At 39.9% G+C, this 16,297-nt stretch overlaps 2 protein-coding genes across 5 annotated transcripts; one reads left to right on the forward strand and one right to left on the reverse strand.

Moving 5' to 3' along the window:
- Window positions 1-208: 208 nt before the first annotated feature.
- LOC121197073 (nuclear export mediator factor NEMF-like) lies at window positions 209-16,069 on the reverse strand. 2 transcript variants are annotated; one of them, XM_041060455.1, is made up of 33 exons: window positions 15,899-16,069; window positions 15,685-15,753; window positions 15,068-15,170; window positions 14,667-14,792; window positions 14,432-14,580; window positions 14,242-14,309; window positions 14,057-14,146; window positions 13,866-13,939; window positions 13,707-13,777; window positions 13,510-13,585; window positions 13,268-13,408; window positions 12,876-13,084; window positions 12,619-12,792; window positions 12,453-12,516; window positions 12,038-12,126; window positions 11,841-11,944; window positions 11,686-11,748; window positions 11,443-11,555; window positions 10,914-10,971; window positions 10,731-10,789; window positions 10,527-10,647; window positions 10,179-10,437; window positions 9,995-10,037; window positions 9,857-9,906; window positions 9,348-9,489; window positions 8,802-8,879; window positions 8,415-8,633; window positions 8,254-8,289; window positions 8,033-8,139; window positions 7,911-7,954; window positions 7,718-7,797; window positions 7,313-7,397; window positions 209-230 (listed from the first exon to the last, which is right to left on the reverse strand). In XM_041060455.1, the coding sequence occupies exons 1-32, from the start codon at window positions 15,955-15,957 to the stop codon at window positions 7,320-7,322; spliced, it is 3,216 nt and encodes a 1,071-aa protein (XP_040916389.1). In that variant the 5' UTR covers window positions 15,958-16,069; the 3' UTR covers window positions 209-230; window positions 7,313-7,319. The 2 variants fall into 2 exon arrangements, with proteins under 2 accessions (XP_040916389.1, XP_040916388.1); XM_041060454.1 differs by lacking the exon at window positions 209-230 and having other exon boundaries at window positions 7,208-7,397.
- Window positions 1,644-7,070, forward strand: klhdc2 (kelch domain containing 2). Of its 3 annotated transcripts, none has more exons than XM_041060457.1 (14): window positions 1,644-1,700; window positions 2,389-2,686; window positions 2,788-2,867; window positions 2,979-3,096; window positions 3,236-3,348; window positions 3,483-3,567; window positions 3,810-3,893; window positions 4,018-4,098; window positions 4,238-4,296; window positions 4,662-4,771; window positions 4,853-4,925; window positions 5,091-5,178; window positions 5,279-5,331; window positions 5,424-7,070. In XM_041060457.1, the coding sequence occupies exons 2-14, from the start codon at window positions 2,405-2,407 to the stop codon at window positions 5,545-5,547; spliced, it is 1,350 nt and encodes a 449-aa protein (XP_040916391.1). In that variant the 5' UTR covers window positions 1,644-1,700; window positions 2,389-2,404; the 3' UTR covers window positions 5,548-7,070. The 3 variants fall into 3 exon arrangements, with proteins under 3 accessions (XP_040916391.1, XP_040916392.1, XP_040916390.1); XM_041060458.1 differs by having other exon boundaries at window positions 1,646-1,700; window positions 2,392-2,686; XM_041060456.1 differs by lacking the exon at window positions 1,644-1,700 and adding an exon at window positions 1,943-2,153.
- Window positions 16,070-16,297: the final 228 nt, after the last annotated feature.

Consider the following 16,297-nt stretch of genomic DNA (forward strand, 5'->3'; position numbering starts at 1 on the left):
GTTTATACAACAAAATTCCTGCGTGCTGCCAAATGTACAGGGTCCCCCAAACTCACCTGTCCACAAACACCCACCACACTTACTCTACTGCCTGATGCCACCAGAGAAGAAAGAGAGAGAGAGCCATCGCCGTGCCCTCCTTTTATCAGCTGGCCTTATGTGTTGATTGGTCTGGTCAGATCACTTGGATTGCTCAGGTGAGCCCAGACTGGCAATCTGCACCTGGAACACTGTGAAGGAGGGCAGGGGAGGAGAAAGAGAGAGAAAAAAAGTCATATTTTAGTAAGACCTCAAAATGTCATAAAAAACATCATATGGACATAAGGCATCAAAATATGCCAAAAAAGTCATACTTTAGAACATCCTCAAAATATGCCAAAAAATGTCATAATATAGTATGGCCTCAAAATATGCCAAAAAAAGTCATACTTTAGTATGGCCTCGAAATGTCATAAAAAACGTCATATTATAGTAAGGCTTCAAAATAGGCCAAAAAAAGTCATACTTTAGAATGGCGTCAAAATGTTAAGTACTTAAGTAGATTAAGTATGTGGGAGAAACACCCGCTAATACATCCATTTCCTGTGTTTTGATGAAAGCTTTTTATAACTTTTATTCATCAATGTCTTCTGAACCATGACAAAACATTTCAAATGTATCAGATTATGCCCTCTCCTCTCCTGCTCTTCTCCCCAGAGAAGCACAGCAGTATACAGCAACAGAAAAGACATTGCCCCCCTCCCAGCAGGGGGCGCTATGAGTGTATCATCATATGAGCATATAAATGAGGTGAGAGTCTGAAGGTCATCCTCACTGTAAAGTTTGATCAACATTGGATGAAGTATGTGTGAGATACAGCCACAAATACATCCTTTTCTTGTGTGTTGGTGAAGGGTCATTTTCGTGGCGGGGCCACAGGCATACCGTGTGACCTACACCAAAACATTTGATAAGTACGTGCTAAGTTTTTGAGCACGTTCAGGGGGTCAAATTAGCCGACAAAGCAGCGAAAGAAAAATAAAATAAAATAAAATAAAATAAAATAAAATAAAATAAAATAAAATAAAATAATAATTCCTTCAGATACAATAGGGCTTCGCACAAGTTTTCGTGCTCGGGCCCTAATAATTCCTTCAGATACAATAGGGCTTCTCACGAATTTCGTGCTCGGGCCCTAATAATATTAAAGCAAACAGAGCTCCGGTATCGGTATTGGCAGATATCCAAATTCAGGTATCGGGATCGGATCGGAAGTGAAAAAATGTGGATCGGTGCGTCCCTACTTATATAGTTTTAGAAATTTTCTAAATATTTTTGTTCTTCATTCTTCATATTTGGAAGTAATGGACTGTTGCTATATACACAATGTTCTTAACGAAAGGCTTCAAGCAGGTGAAGCAAGACTTTTACTTTGAAAATTTTGGGGCTTCAAAATCATCAGGCAGACAAAAAAAAGTGTGTACTTTGATTATGAGGTGATGCTCCTATACTCTAGCAGCTAGAGTATAGGAGCATAGGACCTTGAAGAGGTCAGCATAGCCCATGAGCTAGAATCTCGCTCATGGGCTATGCTGACCTCTTCAAGATGGCGGATTTAAGAAGTCGGCAACTTCCGGTCGTGCCCCCAGAATGCTTGTGATGACCTCACATAAATGGCGTACTGCTTTTAAAACTGAACAGGAAAACAAACATCTAACAAGGTAAATTAACGACAGGTCTTAAAACATTTTCCTCAGGGCTGCACTTACATGTAGGTGACCTTCTACACCAACGTGGCGAATTTGGTTTTACTACGTTTCTTTGTTCTAAGAGTCGAACTGCTTTGCATGTTTAAGTTCACAAACGCTCTGTAGCGAATCTGCATATCAGTCTTTAGTGACGGAACAGCTGCTTGGCTCTCGCAAGGCTGGTGACCAGCCAAGTAATTTAAAGCATATTAATTAAATATTTCTGTTAATTTTAGTCTGTAGTCAGCCTTCTCTTTGGTTCAAAAGCTAAGCTAACAGCTGACGTTGATTTAGTAACCTAAATAGTTAAGCTAGCGAAGTAGGTCAACAGTAATCGTTCTGCCAGCTACGCTAGCGCTGTCTGGTCCGTTGTCCCGAATTAGGTGAATTATCGCTAACAAAGTGAAGTGGACTGAAAAATTGAAGGTATTGATCTTGGAAAAAACTCTGCACCTTACAGACAGAGAATGCACCGATGCGACTGTGTCGTATTTTCTTATTACTATCTGTAAAAACTCTGCCATTTCCTGTTTTGAATGTGCGTCGTTTTCTGGAATCCTATTTTTTAGATTATTGGGAAAACTAATCAGTTAATAAAATAATCCCATCAGCACTAACCAAGATGATTTATTCCCCCGCCCCCCCCTTCTTGCCCTGATAGTAGACAGGAGAGTGGCATGGCAGAGAGAATGGCAGAGATGGAGGAAGACATTGGGGATCTGCCGGTCAGAGAGGATGACAATGACTCAGACAGAGACGAAGATGACAGACTGTTTGCTTGGATGGTAAATGACGACATGGATGAGGACGAGGATGAAGATGAGGTGGAAGAGGTGGAGAATGAACAGCCCTTAGACACTGAAGCATCTGAGTCATTTGAGTTGGACACCCCAGCTGAGCGCAGTGGTCATATAGCAGTTGTTGACAGAAATATCATGTACGTGTGGGGTGGATACAAGGTAAGTGTTTATGTCCTGAAAGTTCATTTTTGTTACATTTAAGTATTTCCCGTCACAGTTTACACATTAATCTAATTATATTTGAATCCCCTCTCTCCAAGAATGCTCAAAATCATGGATTATTTGACTTGTATCTGCCGAGAAATGAAATATGGATGTACAACATGGAGTCAGGTGTATGGTGAGAACTGTTGCATTTAAATTGCATATTGATACCTTTGTCATCAGCACTACATTTATTATCTAGTTACTTCCACATCAAATACATAAAAAAAAACTCTTATGTTCACAGGACAAAGCGTGTAGCAGGAGGTAACCTACACACATCCATGTCAGGCAGCTGTGGGGTGTGTGTTGATGGAGTCCTTTACATTTTTGGAGGTCATCATGCCAGAGGAAACACAAACAGGGTACAGTTTGTGTCTTACATGAGGCAAAATTCCTAACAACCTCTGTTATTTTCAAATGATTGTATCATTTTTGAATGTCATCCTGCTGTTTCAGCTGTTCATCTTTCAGAACTTGTATATTCTATGCTGTGAAAAATAGATTTACTGCCTGCCCTTGAGAGCTCCAAGCCTTGTGTGGGAGGAAATGAGCGATCTGAAAGGACTCCCTCCATCATCCAAGGACAAGTTAGGGTGCTGGGTTCAGAGGAACAGGTGAGGGATGACTGCATTTTTCCTCCTGGACATTGATGTAAAACATTAGTTTGAGTGGTCACTATGTGACAATAAATGCATAAAGGTAATCACAGGATATTGTATGCAGGTTTTACCTGGTATTGTTTTCACAGACTTATATTCTTTGGGGGATATGGCTACGCTGCACAGGGACCTCATCGAGGGACGTTTGAATATGATGAATCATCTTCTCTTGTGGTTTGTAAACAAAGATCCTCTTCACATCTTAATCAATGAATATGTTTTATGGTTTAATTTTTGTATACTTCTAAATTATGTTTGATTCAAACAGAAAAAAAATTATTTTCTTGTAACCAGTTTTACAAAGAACTTTGGTCGTCTGTTTCCTGTAAAACATAGTTTTGTAAGTTTCATTTGTTTTATTAGTTAAAGTTATTACTTTTAATGTAAATGTATCCCCTTCTATTTGTGTGCTGCAGTGGGACAGCCCTGGGCGAGGTTGGAATAATCACATTCATATCCTGGACCTGGAGACATATACATGGAGCCAGCCCATCACCACAGTAAACACATGCCAGTTTCACCACACACACACACACACACACGCTGAAAATATGTGACATGTTTAGAATATTTGAACAAACAGTACTAGAGTAAAATTTGACATGATCCTTTTTGATGATGTAGGGGAACACCCCGTCACCCAGAGCAGCTCATGCCTGTGCCACAGTTGGTAACAGAGGCTTTGTGTTTGGGGGACGATACAAGGTAAGGGTCTCTCTCGTTAGTTTCTGCCATAAACACGTTGTTACCTAACTGTACTGGTGTTACAGGTTTACCAAAGGCAATATCTGAATAAATAGCACCTCTTGACGTCCAATCCTAACTAATTTACTTTGGTCCACAGAACTACAGACTAAATGACCTGTACTATATTGATCTGGACACATGGGAGTGGCATGAAATGTAAGACTTGTTGCTCTTTTCATATGTTGTTGAGACTTAACATAAAACATAAATTAGATTGAATTTCAATAATTTTTTTTTTCAAAATATAATGGGATGCCTTTTAAAACCAGAAGATACATTCAAGGGGTTTGTCCTGATGTAATAAACTTCAAACAAAATATGTCTAAAACCAACCTAGAATCAGGACGCCTGCAGGGGATCCAGGCCTTATATTGGTCCTGTTATCCTCCACTTTGCACCAAAAGTAATCCATCTTATTTCCACTTCTCCATATGAACATGCTTCCTCTACCCTCCAGCATTCCCTTAATTGTCTTTTCATTGCTCAGATATTCCTGTCTGACTCTCCCTGCCTTCCTGTAGGAGCATTCCCCAGCAGTGTCCCGTGGGCCGGTCTTGGCACTCCTTCACTCCGGTGTCACCAGACCACATCTTCCTATTTGGAGGGTTCACCACAGATAGAGAGACACTAAGTGAGTCTGACACTTAACCTTGAGAAGGGAAATAATCATAGCCAGCTTGAAATGTTGCCTGACCTCACGTCTGTTTTTCAGGTGACGCCTGGCTGTACTGCGTGAGCAAAAACGAATGGAAGCCTTTCAAACACAGTCACACACAGAGCCCCAGGTGATTATCTCATCTTACTGTGAACATTTGGCTGTGTGCTCGTAGATCAGTCTTCAGCTAAATGACTTTGGGCGATGACCTGTCATTTGGCTATGTGTCTGTGAAAATGTTAAGTGAACATACTGAATGCAGACAACTCTTGACATTGTGCTTGTGTATTTTTAGGCTGTGGCACACAGCATGTGCTGGTCCTGATGGGGAGGTGTTCGTGTTTGGGGGTTGTGCCAACAACCTGTTGTCTCATCACAGAGCTGTAAGCTGCAAAATGTATCTTTAAATAACAGTTTATTTACATTTTCTTCTACTGGATTTGACTTCTTTTTTTTTTTGGTTGTTTTTTTTTTTTTTGACAGGCTCACAGCAACGAATTATTGGTTTTCAATGTTCAACCCAAATCACTAGTTGGGTGAGTGTTTGCAGAAGCAAAAAAACCCTACATCTTTTCATTGTTATGTTTTTTTTTTTTAATGCTCACATGTCCCTGTCCCCACTTTGCAGGTTCTGCATGGAAGCCATTCTGCAGCACAGGGAGCGTTTGTCTAGTTACTGGGACTGCCTGCCCAAACCTATCCTGCACAGCCTCAAACAGAGGATGGCACGTGTCAACACACTGGGCTCCTAGGCGAAGGGCAGCTAACAATCAAGTCCAGTGTTACAGGATCATATGTATGTATGGAAGAAATGACTGTTTCTCTCGCAGCAGGTAGTCCTGTTAGAGCATTAGTTGAGTGTGTGTGGACACTTGCATACATAAAACAAAATCTTTAAGCAATAGTGAACAGCTGTGGATTTATTGGAAATGGATCCTGACTGGCGCGCTAAGGTTCACAGGTGACCCTCAAAGCTATTTATGGAAGTTTATCAACTGTTTATTATCCTGCAAAGCCAGTAGAACCTTCTGTGGAGTAACAACAGTGCTACCTGTTGTTATCACAGCGTGTACGAGAGAGCAGAAGTCACTACACTACTTTCGGGTTAGCTTTCATTCTGTTGTCCTTTGCTCAGCACCATTTTTGTGCGTTTTTGTTCATGATTTCTTTCGTCATCCCCTCTAAAAAGCTGAATGTGATAGCATGGTTTTCTGTCCATATTGATACATAAATGTATATTTACTTCCGTTCTAGATAAGAAAATTGTACAAAGATTAGAGCTTATTTTTGTTAATGACTGCAGCTTCAATGACTGTGCTTGTGGGGAGGTGTTGGTTTCAAATACAAAGAAAAGTCGTTCTTTTTATCTTTGTTAATTATTTAACAAAATGACTTACAATGTGGACAGAAAACCCTGACTCTCATGTTTCAACTTTTCAGGAAGACTGCTGAAAGAAACCCCTAAGGCTAGTGAGGAAAAGATATAGTTTGAAAAGGTGACTGGGCTTTGTGCTTTAGCAATGCCGTTTTCTCCTGAAGCTCACTGTGCATCTTGTGGGTATACTCAAGTGTAGAGGGCAGAGATGTAATTTTTAAAATGGACAACACGTGCCAGTCGGATGTTAGTGACTTTCACTGATCTTCCTCAGAAATCAACTTCTCCATTGTCTTAACACTTAATATGATGGTGCAAAGCTGAAACAGTTTTGTTTTAACACTACAGATTGATTTTTTTTTTTTAATATGGCCTGTTTCTTTAATGATTCCTACAACAGATTTTTGGCACGGTCTCAATTACAGACGTTTGCTTGATCTTTGGTAGTTTGCTTAAATTCTCATGACCTAAAACTAGTGCTTTACGCTTCAGATCATCTATGGAGCCACTGAAATGTAACCTTTTATTTTTAATTTGTATATACAGTTATTTATATATTTGTGAGGAAATGTGTGGGTTCTGTGTTCTCAAAGAGGCTTTTAAAAGCCTTTAAATTGTTTAAAGTGGCTCCTGTAGAATTGGATTTTTGTTAAATCAATAACTTAAAATTCTGGAAGTATTGTGGATGTTTAGCCATGTTGCACTGAAATGCCTGATTGTTGGTAGGGCTTTGTTTGTATTTGCCTGTTTTGCACAATGTTCCCTTTGTGTTTTTTATTGTAAGATTCATTGCACAGTGGTCCTTAAAATAACAAAATGACAAAAAAAAACCCAACCAAATAACATTAGATTTCTTTTTCACTGTTACTCAAAGAATAAACCAGAAATTGTGTTCTGTGATTCAGGCTTTGTTAATTTACACGTTTACATTTCAAACATTTTGGTGGTCAACGAATACAATCAACCTTAAAAATAAAAAATTACTCTTATTCAAACAAGGGCACTGTATTGAGGGATCGGATCTTAACTCACGAACTTCATGTCTGAAATGTAGATGAAGATGGCAGAGTTTCACTGAAATAAATGTGTACAGTCCTGTGTCAGTGAAATACTATTAATTTCTTGTCAGGTTCTGTATTCACCTCTGTCTTATTTCTTCTTAGCAGCCAGCAGGTTTGGAGCAGACACTTTGACTTTGCCTGGCATGTTTCTCGATAGGTCAGTGTCCTGCAACACAGGATGATGGGAGAGTGGTCATAGTTTGAATTGTAACACCAAGAAAAACAAAGCTACTATATGATTAGGGCTGAACTAATGATTATTGATTACAGATAATATTTGTATTAATAATACATTTAGTCTATAAAATGGAGAAAAATCACAATACAACTTCCCAGAGCCCAAGGTGACTACGCTGAAGTGTTTATTTTGTCCGTGATCAATGACTTGTCAATTTACCAATCCAGGACTTCAACCTTACTGATGACACTGTGTAAACACTTAATAGGATTTAGAGTTACTTTTAACAGATCACTAAACGTCTTTACCTTGACACTGCGGAACAGGTCTTTTTCTCTGGTTGAGGCCTCTTTAGCTTTCATAAAGCTGAGAACAGCAGTGCGTGCAGCTGGTAGAAACAAGAAACAACAAATAACATTACATTTCTAAATGCATTATTCTTCCACTGTGAAAACATTAAGCACAGAGTTTATGAATATCCAAATAGATTCGGATTCTTACCTTTTCCTTTCTTCTGAGACCCTGGTGTCAGTTTCACCTTGTGTCTGTGGGAAACAAAGGACTCATAAGCTCATGCAGTCTTCACTCTGTCTCTTACACGCAGAAAGGTTAATTGCACATACTTGCAGTTGGAAAGTGCGGTGTATGGAGCACAGACGGGCACAGCAAACAGCAGCACGTCCTCAGGATGGGGCTGGCCTGTCAGAGAAGTAAGCAGATTCTCTGCTTCCTGGGGCCACACAAAAAATGATTCAAAATTAATTAATCATTTAAAAAAAAAACTTTACCGAGGGAATAACTACTTCCATTTATCCACAGTTCAATATTTACATGAGGAACCCACCTCTGCACCGGGGTTGTCCTGGTCTGCATCATCTTCCTGAAAGAGAGGAAAAGAGTAGGTTACAAGTTTCTCTTTGGCAGGTTTGGCAGGTGGCAGATAACCACTTCAGTCACAGCCGTTATAGATCTTTATCGAGTTCACCATGGAGTGTTGTCATCTACCTTGTCCTCCTGTTCAGCAGGACCTCCCTCCTCTCCAGGCTGCTTGTCCTCCTCTTCCTCCTCTCCTCCTGTCTGCTGTGGTTTCTTTGCTGCAGTTTCCATATTGCGAGGTTTCTGAGGTTGTTTCTGAGAGGGTGGTTTCCTGACGGGTTCGTCTTTGCCTTTCCCCTTCTTTCCTTTCTTCCCCTTATCCTTCTCATCCTTTGTGGGGCCAGCTGACTATGGTTGAAACACAGTTATGATGTTGTTTATTGTGTAAGTATCAAGGATTGTGAACACTCAAACTGCAACAACACTAAACTTTTAGCAGATAGTATCATGGCACAGTAAATGAGGTAGTAACAACTATGTGTTGAGGGTTGCAGAATTATTTTTATGCATCCTCACCCCAAGCAGCTGCATCATCAGCTCCCTGTCCTCTTCATCCTGGTCTTTGTACTTTTCTTTGATCTTCTTCAGTTTGTTCTGTAGGAGAAACACACAACACAGAAACATCAGTTTATTAAGGCTCAAATTTATCCATCAAATAAAAGAAAGATGACATTTAACACAAGTGATACTATTAATAAAAAAAACTCAACCTCATTTTAGATGCTATTTTACAAGATCATTCTGATTTTGTTCCAGCATTTCATACATAGTTTTTTTGTGATTAGCAAAATGTACAACAGCCCTCCTTCTGTTCCTACTTATTTCTCCCCTAATCCCTTGTAAATCCAATGTGGGTTCAACTCTTGGTTCTGTCTCGCTTTCCTGTATGTTTTATTCTTGAATTGTATTATTCTCCTCTTAAATTTCCCTTACATAAAGCAGATCTGTAAACTCTGGTTTTTGAAAATAATAATTTTTGTGTTTAATGTCTGAAAACTAGATTTGACCCCCAGCACAACACGGGACAATAGGATGTTTTATCTTCAGAAACTTCTCTCTTACCCTTTGACCTCTCTTCAGTGGCTGCTGGGAGGGGCCTCCTCCACTTTTGGAGCCCTGATCGGCTGCTGATCCACTGCATGAAATGTCCACCTTCTCCTCAGCGTCACAGTCCTCCTGTTTCTGCTTCTTCTTCTTCTCCTCTCTGGTGAAGGAAAGAGTGAAGACAAAAACGTATGAGAATTAAATCAATGACTGGCCATGCTTCTTTGCATTCAATCAGTTTTTTTCCCACCTTAAATAATAAATAAAATAAACAATACTTAAATAATTCAGAAGAAAAGAAGAGTAAGTTTCTTCCAAATATATTAAAGTATGTCCATTATTTCAGTTCTATCACCGCTCCTCTGCCAAACCAACTTTTACCCCATCTAGCATCACGTCTCTAACTTGTAGTTGGTTTGTACAATTATGATTTGCATTCAACAATTATTTTACAGCTTTAAACCAATTAATTTGTAACTAACTCTTCATGTTTTATGTTTCAAATGTCTAATTTTCCTTTCACTGACCTTCTCTGCTTGGCAGTCATGTGTTTCTTCCCCTGTGAGTCCACCTCAGCCTGGAGAGAAATTCATGGATTAACTTTGGTATATATAGTGTAGTTTACATATTTATAATGTGTACGGCCAAAGACGGTAACTAATTACCTGAGTGGTTGTTTCCTTTTTGAAGCCAGGGTTCTGAATAGTTCTAGAAATATGGAGAGACAATTTATTGAAGTACCATTCAATGTCATGTGTAGTTACAGAACTGTCAGTTAGGCAGAAAACTGAGAAAAGCCTTTCCATTCCTGAAGTGTTTGTTCCAGTGTGTAGCCGTGTGTAACGTTACCTGCTGGGCTGTAAATGAGAGAGGGAGATGGTCGTATCTGGAAAGCTGAATTCTTCACTCTCTCCATTCTCCGTCTGCTCTCCCTTCCCGCCATCCTCCTCTCTAACTTCCTCTGCAGCAAGCTCCTCAGGGACAGGGTCCAGTTCTCCGCTCGCACCGTCATCTCCCTCGACTTTGCTTTTCTGTTTTATTTCCTTGTTTTCTCCATCTCCATCTTCTGCTCTTTCCTCTCCCTGATCTTCATTACTGCTGTCATCGCCTGGAAAGGCAACGCAATCAGTTTGATAACGTTTGAATATAGTAATTCCAAACCTAACAAATGAAGCCAATCGTGTTGTGTCCTCCTACCTATCAGCTCCTCTCCATCCTCTAACAGCTCAGCAGTTCTGGATGTGACCTCTTCCATGTCTTCCTCTATGGTCTTCACTTTTCGCTCCCCTTTGTGCCGAAACACGCTCTGTTCATCTACCTGCACGCAGGAAAGCGTGAAACTTTATTGCTAGAGCGTGACAAACAGTTAAAGTGTTATTCACGGCTCATGATGGTATTTACCTTGAAAAGGAATCCAAAGCCCATAATCAAGTAAGAAGGTGGCAGAAAATTTTTCTTTCCTGGAAAGAAATATAACAAAAGTTCAGTCCTCTATTTGGCATCCTCACAGCTCTGCTACCAGGTGAACATCTTTTATATTTTGTTCTGGTGCCTAACAAATCTCTAAATCCTAGTGTTTGATACCTCTGATCATGAAACTTCCAGTGGTCAGGTACTCTCCAGTGGGAGCTGTTTTAGACACCTGAACAAAAATAATAAATGTAATACTTTATTAATGAATAATTTTATTTTTATTCCCTCATGTATGACAATACATTATGTACCTGTAAGTAAAATGTACCCTGCAGAGTTTCTGGCCACCAGTATTGCACATTAGTCCGAAATATTTTTCACAAAAAGGTTCACATTTTGTTTGTACATAATATCTCAAGAAACGTAACAATGCATCACCAAAGGTGCCGACAGATCCCACTAAACCCTACACACTGGTCCTTTAAGTTAAAGAACACATAACATCACATAACATCCCACTCAAGGATAAGAGATTGTATCGCATGGTACACCTCATATAAAATACATAATTCCCAGTGCTTTGTCAAATTACATGAGACATGAGAGATGGAAAATGAACAGTCAGTACCTAATACAAAAAAAGAAACAATATGAAGATGACAGGCTAAACACTGTTAACAGCCTAATATTCATGACTCACCTGATGATGATGGACCCACCAAGCGCTCGTGATGATCTTGGCGTCCCAAGCAGCACTGTAGCACACAGCCATAGTACCGGCCTCCGTCAGGGTACGAGGTGGGATGGGATCACCTGGAGCCGGGGGAGGGAAAGGTGGAGAAGGGCAGAAACATAAATGATTGCAAATTAACATCAACTGTCATTATAAACTAAACAAGTCAGTGGACAGAAAGGAAAAGTGAAACCACACGTGCAAATGTACCTGAGGGGTTTTTGATGACACAACTAGTGGCTCCGTGGAGGTCAGCGTGAACATAGATATCACCTGACAAGTAAACACAGTCAGGTAAGGGCACTCAGTTTTGAAGATAGGTATTTTTTTTAAGGTAACAGCAAGTGTGTGAGGTTATCCAATACCAGCACGGAGGTAGCGTTTGACTATCATCTCGTTCTGCTGCTGGTCCCTTCCTGCAATGACGAGATAATTCTCTGAGCTGATGAACCAGAGGAACTTCTCAAACCTGCCACGAGAGGAAAAGCAGAACATCACTCATCAAGTACATACAAAGAAAAGTCTGGATATTGTGCAAAACATATAATACAGTGTGTCTTACCAGTAGACTTTCCTGGCCTTCTGAATGGTGGTCACTGTCTGGACTTCCTTCAGTGTTTGCTGTGTTTTTTTCTCTGCAGATTTCATGGCCTTGAATGATGTAAAGTTGGAAGAACCTTTAACAGTGTATTCTTAAAGTGCAGAAGTATCACGACTTGTCAACTTAAAAGCTTGTGTCTGTAAATTGCCAGTGGTTACAAAGTACACAATCCATGCTCAAGCCATGCTCTTAGACACACCAATACAAGCCTCGCCTTGATCTCAAAGGGAACTGCCAGATGTTGCCCCCTGATCATACAATAATTAGTCACCATAACCTTTAAACTGCAATAAACTCTGAGTTTTGACAAGAGAAAAGGCACCAGTTCTCTTTCACTTGCCTTAAACCTGACTGTAAAATAGCACAGCTTCCTCACCTTATCTGCTGCTTCAATGGTTTTCTGTTCCTTCTTTTCAGCACTGCGCTTGCTGTCATAGTACCTAAAAAAAGCACAACAAAAACCATCAACTGCAAAAACAACACTTGCGACTCTCCACACATAATGCTCAATTCTATGTCTAAAAGCTTACATTTAAACCTACTTTTTGGCATTGGCATAAGCTGACAGACCAAGATCTACATCCACCAACATGGGCTTGTTCCTTTGCAGCTTCTTGTTCTGTCCTTTGTCTTTATTTTTGTTTTTCTTCCCTTTCTCCTCTATCACATCATTTTTCTCTTCCTCATCCAGGTCTTCCTCAGTTATATATGGATTCCTAGGATGAAGAAGACACGCATCGGTCAAATTTAACAGTGAGCAGAATGATCAGTTGTTCTAAAGTGTCAGCGATGGTCTCACTTTAAAAGCATGGTGATATGGTTTGTCTGCAGCTTCAGCTCCTTGATGGCGCTGGCCACGGGGTCTCCGGCAACCTGTGCTTCCTTGACGATAATGCCAATCTCAGTCCAGTCCACCTGATTGGCCAGTGCACTGCGCACCACCTGCAGCGCTCTCTCCACCACAGGCAGGTTCATCTCCACCAGTTCACCTTTTATTTTGTCCACCTCCTGCAACACATGAGATAGGGTTGCTTATGTATGTGTTTCAGCAAAGTCAAGCTCATGCTGGCTGATAATTTGTCTCAACAACGCAAAAACTTTTTTGCAGATGCAAACATACAGGAGAACAGGAACCGTTCTGTGCCACCCATATTAATGGCATTCAAAGGTAAAAGCTTCTATGTTGCTAACTTGTGCTTGGTGCAAGGCGTCCAGCCTCTGCTCGTGGTCCTTCTTAACATTTTCCAACTTCTTCAGAGCCTGTTTCTCCTGCTGTAAGGCCTTCATGTCAATCTTCTGGCTTTCCATCTTAGAAAAGAACTCATCCACTGCCTGAGTGAGAGGATCACATTGGATTTATGTATATCGCAAGTGTCAAAATGATAAAATGTATCATAGGATTAAACCAAACAAGCAGTCATGCCAATATTCACCTTGTCAAAAGTATCAAACTCCAGATAGGGGCTCTTTGCATGCTGGGCAAAGAGGAACGGATGGAATTCATCATATCTGTAAGTAGACAACATCATCATAAATTAATTCACCATATTTTAAATACACAGGAAAGAAAATATGTATAGTTTCTTTGCTTCTATGTAACAAATTGTACATTAAACAAAACAGGACATACGTGAGCAGTTCTTCACTGGGTTTGCCAGGAGTTAAGCTTGGTTTCTTCTCACTCTTTTGAATGATGTAACCCTTGAATTAAACAATGCAGAGTCTGTGAATGTAACAATTCCAAAACAGGGTCACACAGATTTGTCCCCTCAAAATAATGATTGCTTACTTTGCCACTGAAATTCTCAGTTTTTTCCATGTATGTTTCTGCAATCTGCATGGCTTCCAGGATTTTAGGTGCAACTGAAAAAGCAGAATGATCAAAAATTTTGAGTGCCAATCATCAAACAAAATCTAAAACTATAACCATTCATAAACCACATGCCAGAAACAACCTTCTCTCCTATTGCTCTGCTATACCTTGGGCGGCATCAACTTCACTGTCAACTTTGACAGAGCCTGGCAGTCCCACTTCTATCAAACTGTGTTCTATCAGAGTGGCTCCATAGGCTGGAGAGGTGATTGGAGAAGACACAAACGTGGTTCAGTCATGATAAAAGAACTTTAATACACTTAAAATGAGTGTCTGTTGCCTGGTTACTTACGAAGGTGTGGATTCAGGACCCTTTTCACTTGCTCTCCATTTGGTGCTTTGCTGAGAATTTCAGTGACTCTATGTACACATATAAAACAATAATAAAGAAAGTTTTCATTGATACAGTTATGATATATATTCACTATATACTGACGCATTTTATCCACAAATTCAACAAGTGCATGTAAAAATGTTGTTACCGCTCAAAACTGATGAGAGGTTCAGGGGGTCTGGCGCTCTCCACAGGGTACCGTTCTCTCACAGCGATCTTAACATCTTCTGACTCTGCTGTGCGAAACCGCAGCAGATTCAGGATGGTGTACTCATGGTCTGCAAGTATGATGTTACCCTGCAAAGGGATATGGACGGACCTACAGTTAACTGATACACAAAATAGCACCTTAAAGGAAACAGCTTAAAGTGTACTACTCTCACCCTGTCATATAGTTCAACAATCAAGTGGTAGGCCGCTTCATCTGAACCAAACTGGATGTCGACAATCCTGTCAATCCCAAGCTGCTTAACCTGGGTCAGTCGCCGTGTCTTCAGGTGTTTTCGACACTAAAGACAGAAAAAAAAAAACCCAAAAACTTACTATAACATTCAACTTCATCAAAACAACTGTAATCTTGTAATATCCTTCTTACAAAGTAAGAAGGATATTACAAGATTTATTGTTTATAGAGAAACTTTGGGCAAAGTAAGTGAATTATATCACAAGTAAAAAGCACAGAATGTCATTACGGTGAAAAAAATAAAAGACCAATAACATTTGCTGGTCCTAATCAATAAACACAACATTCTATTTAACAATGCCATCAATAAGATGTTCTTACTTTCATTGCAAAGCCCGAAGGCATCATGTTCTTGGGCCATTCAAAGTCTGTAGAGTGAATACGAGTCCCAGACTCAATCAGGAGAACAGCTTTGCTGTCAGGCCTGAGACAACAATATGATGCTCAGTTAAACACACTGAATAACTGTGGAATACAAATAAGTACATTTTATTCAAGTGTTGCACGTATAGAATATGAAATTTTGAGGTACTAGTTATGTACTTGAGTACAATTTCATTCTTCTTTATACTTCCATCTCACTACATTTCACAGTGAAATACTGCACTTTTTTACTCAACTACATTTATTTCACAGCAAAACAGTTACTTTGCAGACTTTTTTTTAGATACAAAATACATGACTAGTTTAAAAAATGCAATGCATTGTTAGAGATCAAACTACCCATATGTATATTTGTCAAATATGCATATTAGAGATCAGTGACTCACTAATCATCAAATAATACAACAACTTAAACAGTGACAGGAGCCACTCTGCTGCATAATGAATACTTTTACTTTTGATACTTCTACGAATAATATTCGCTTACTTATAATTACAATTATAAGTAAGTCCCTTTCTATGTCCTGCAGTGAAACTTTTCAACCTGTCCTCACTTTTGCAGCCGGATGAGATACGTCTTATTGTCGATGTCATACACGTTGTTTACTCTCATGCCAATGTAGCTGTGAAAGAAGAGGACATAAAGAGTGAATGGCTGATCAAAATCTGCAAACAAATCCACATTAGCGATAGTTAGCTAATAGCACAACCCGAGGAGGCTAAGCTAAGCTAGCTGCCCGGCTGGGGGAAATAAAACATATCACCTACTTGGCACTGATCTCGGCAATAACTGCCCTGATATCCACCGTGGTGAATCTCGTCTTCATGGTGACTTAAAGCCTGGCCACAAATACAAAAAGACGGGTAAACACTGAATGCAAATATTCGCATTTCTCATGCAACAGCAGCAGGGAAAACATGCAGGGAATGATTGTACATGCGCACAACTGACAAGTCTTTACGGAAACCGACGTGGAACAAAAAAGCGAAGGTCCACGCCTTTTACTCACACACTGGCTGTGTGTGAATAGAAAGCATTGATTGTGTATTGGGTGCACTGGTGTCTGGTAACGTTATGCTATGACATGAATGCAGTGGAGCACCAGCTGTGCTCTTGCGGGTACTGTTTCTAGATATTATTAAGCTCATGGTAGGCTTTTTAGCAGT

The sequence above is a fragment of the Toxotes jaculatrix genome, chromosome 17 (assembly GCF_017976425.1).
Source record: "Toxotes jaculatrix isolate fToxJac2 chromosome 17, fToxJac2.pri, whole genome shotgun sequence".
Classification (NCBI taxonomy): Eukaryota; Metazoa; Chordata; class Actinopteri; family Toxotidae; genus Toxotes; species Toxotes jaculatrix.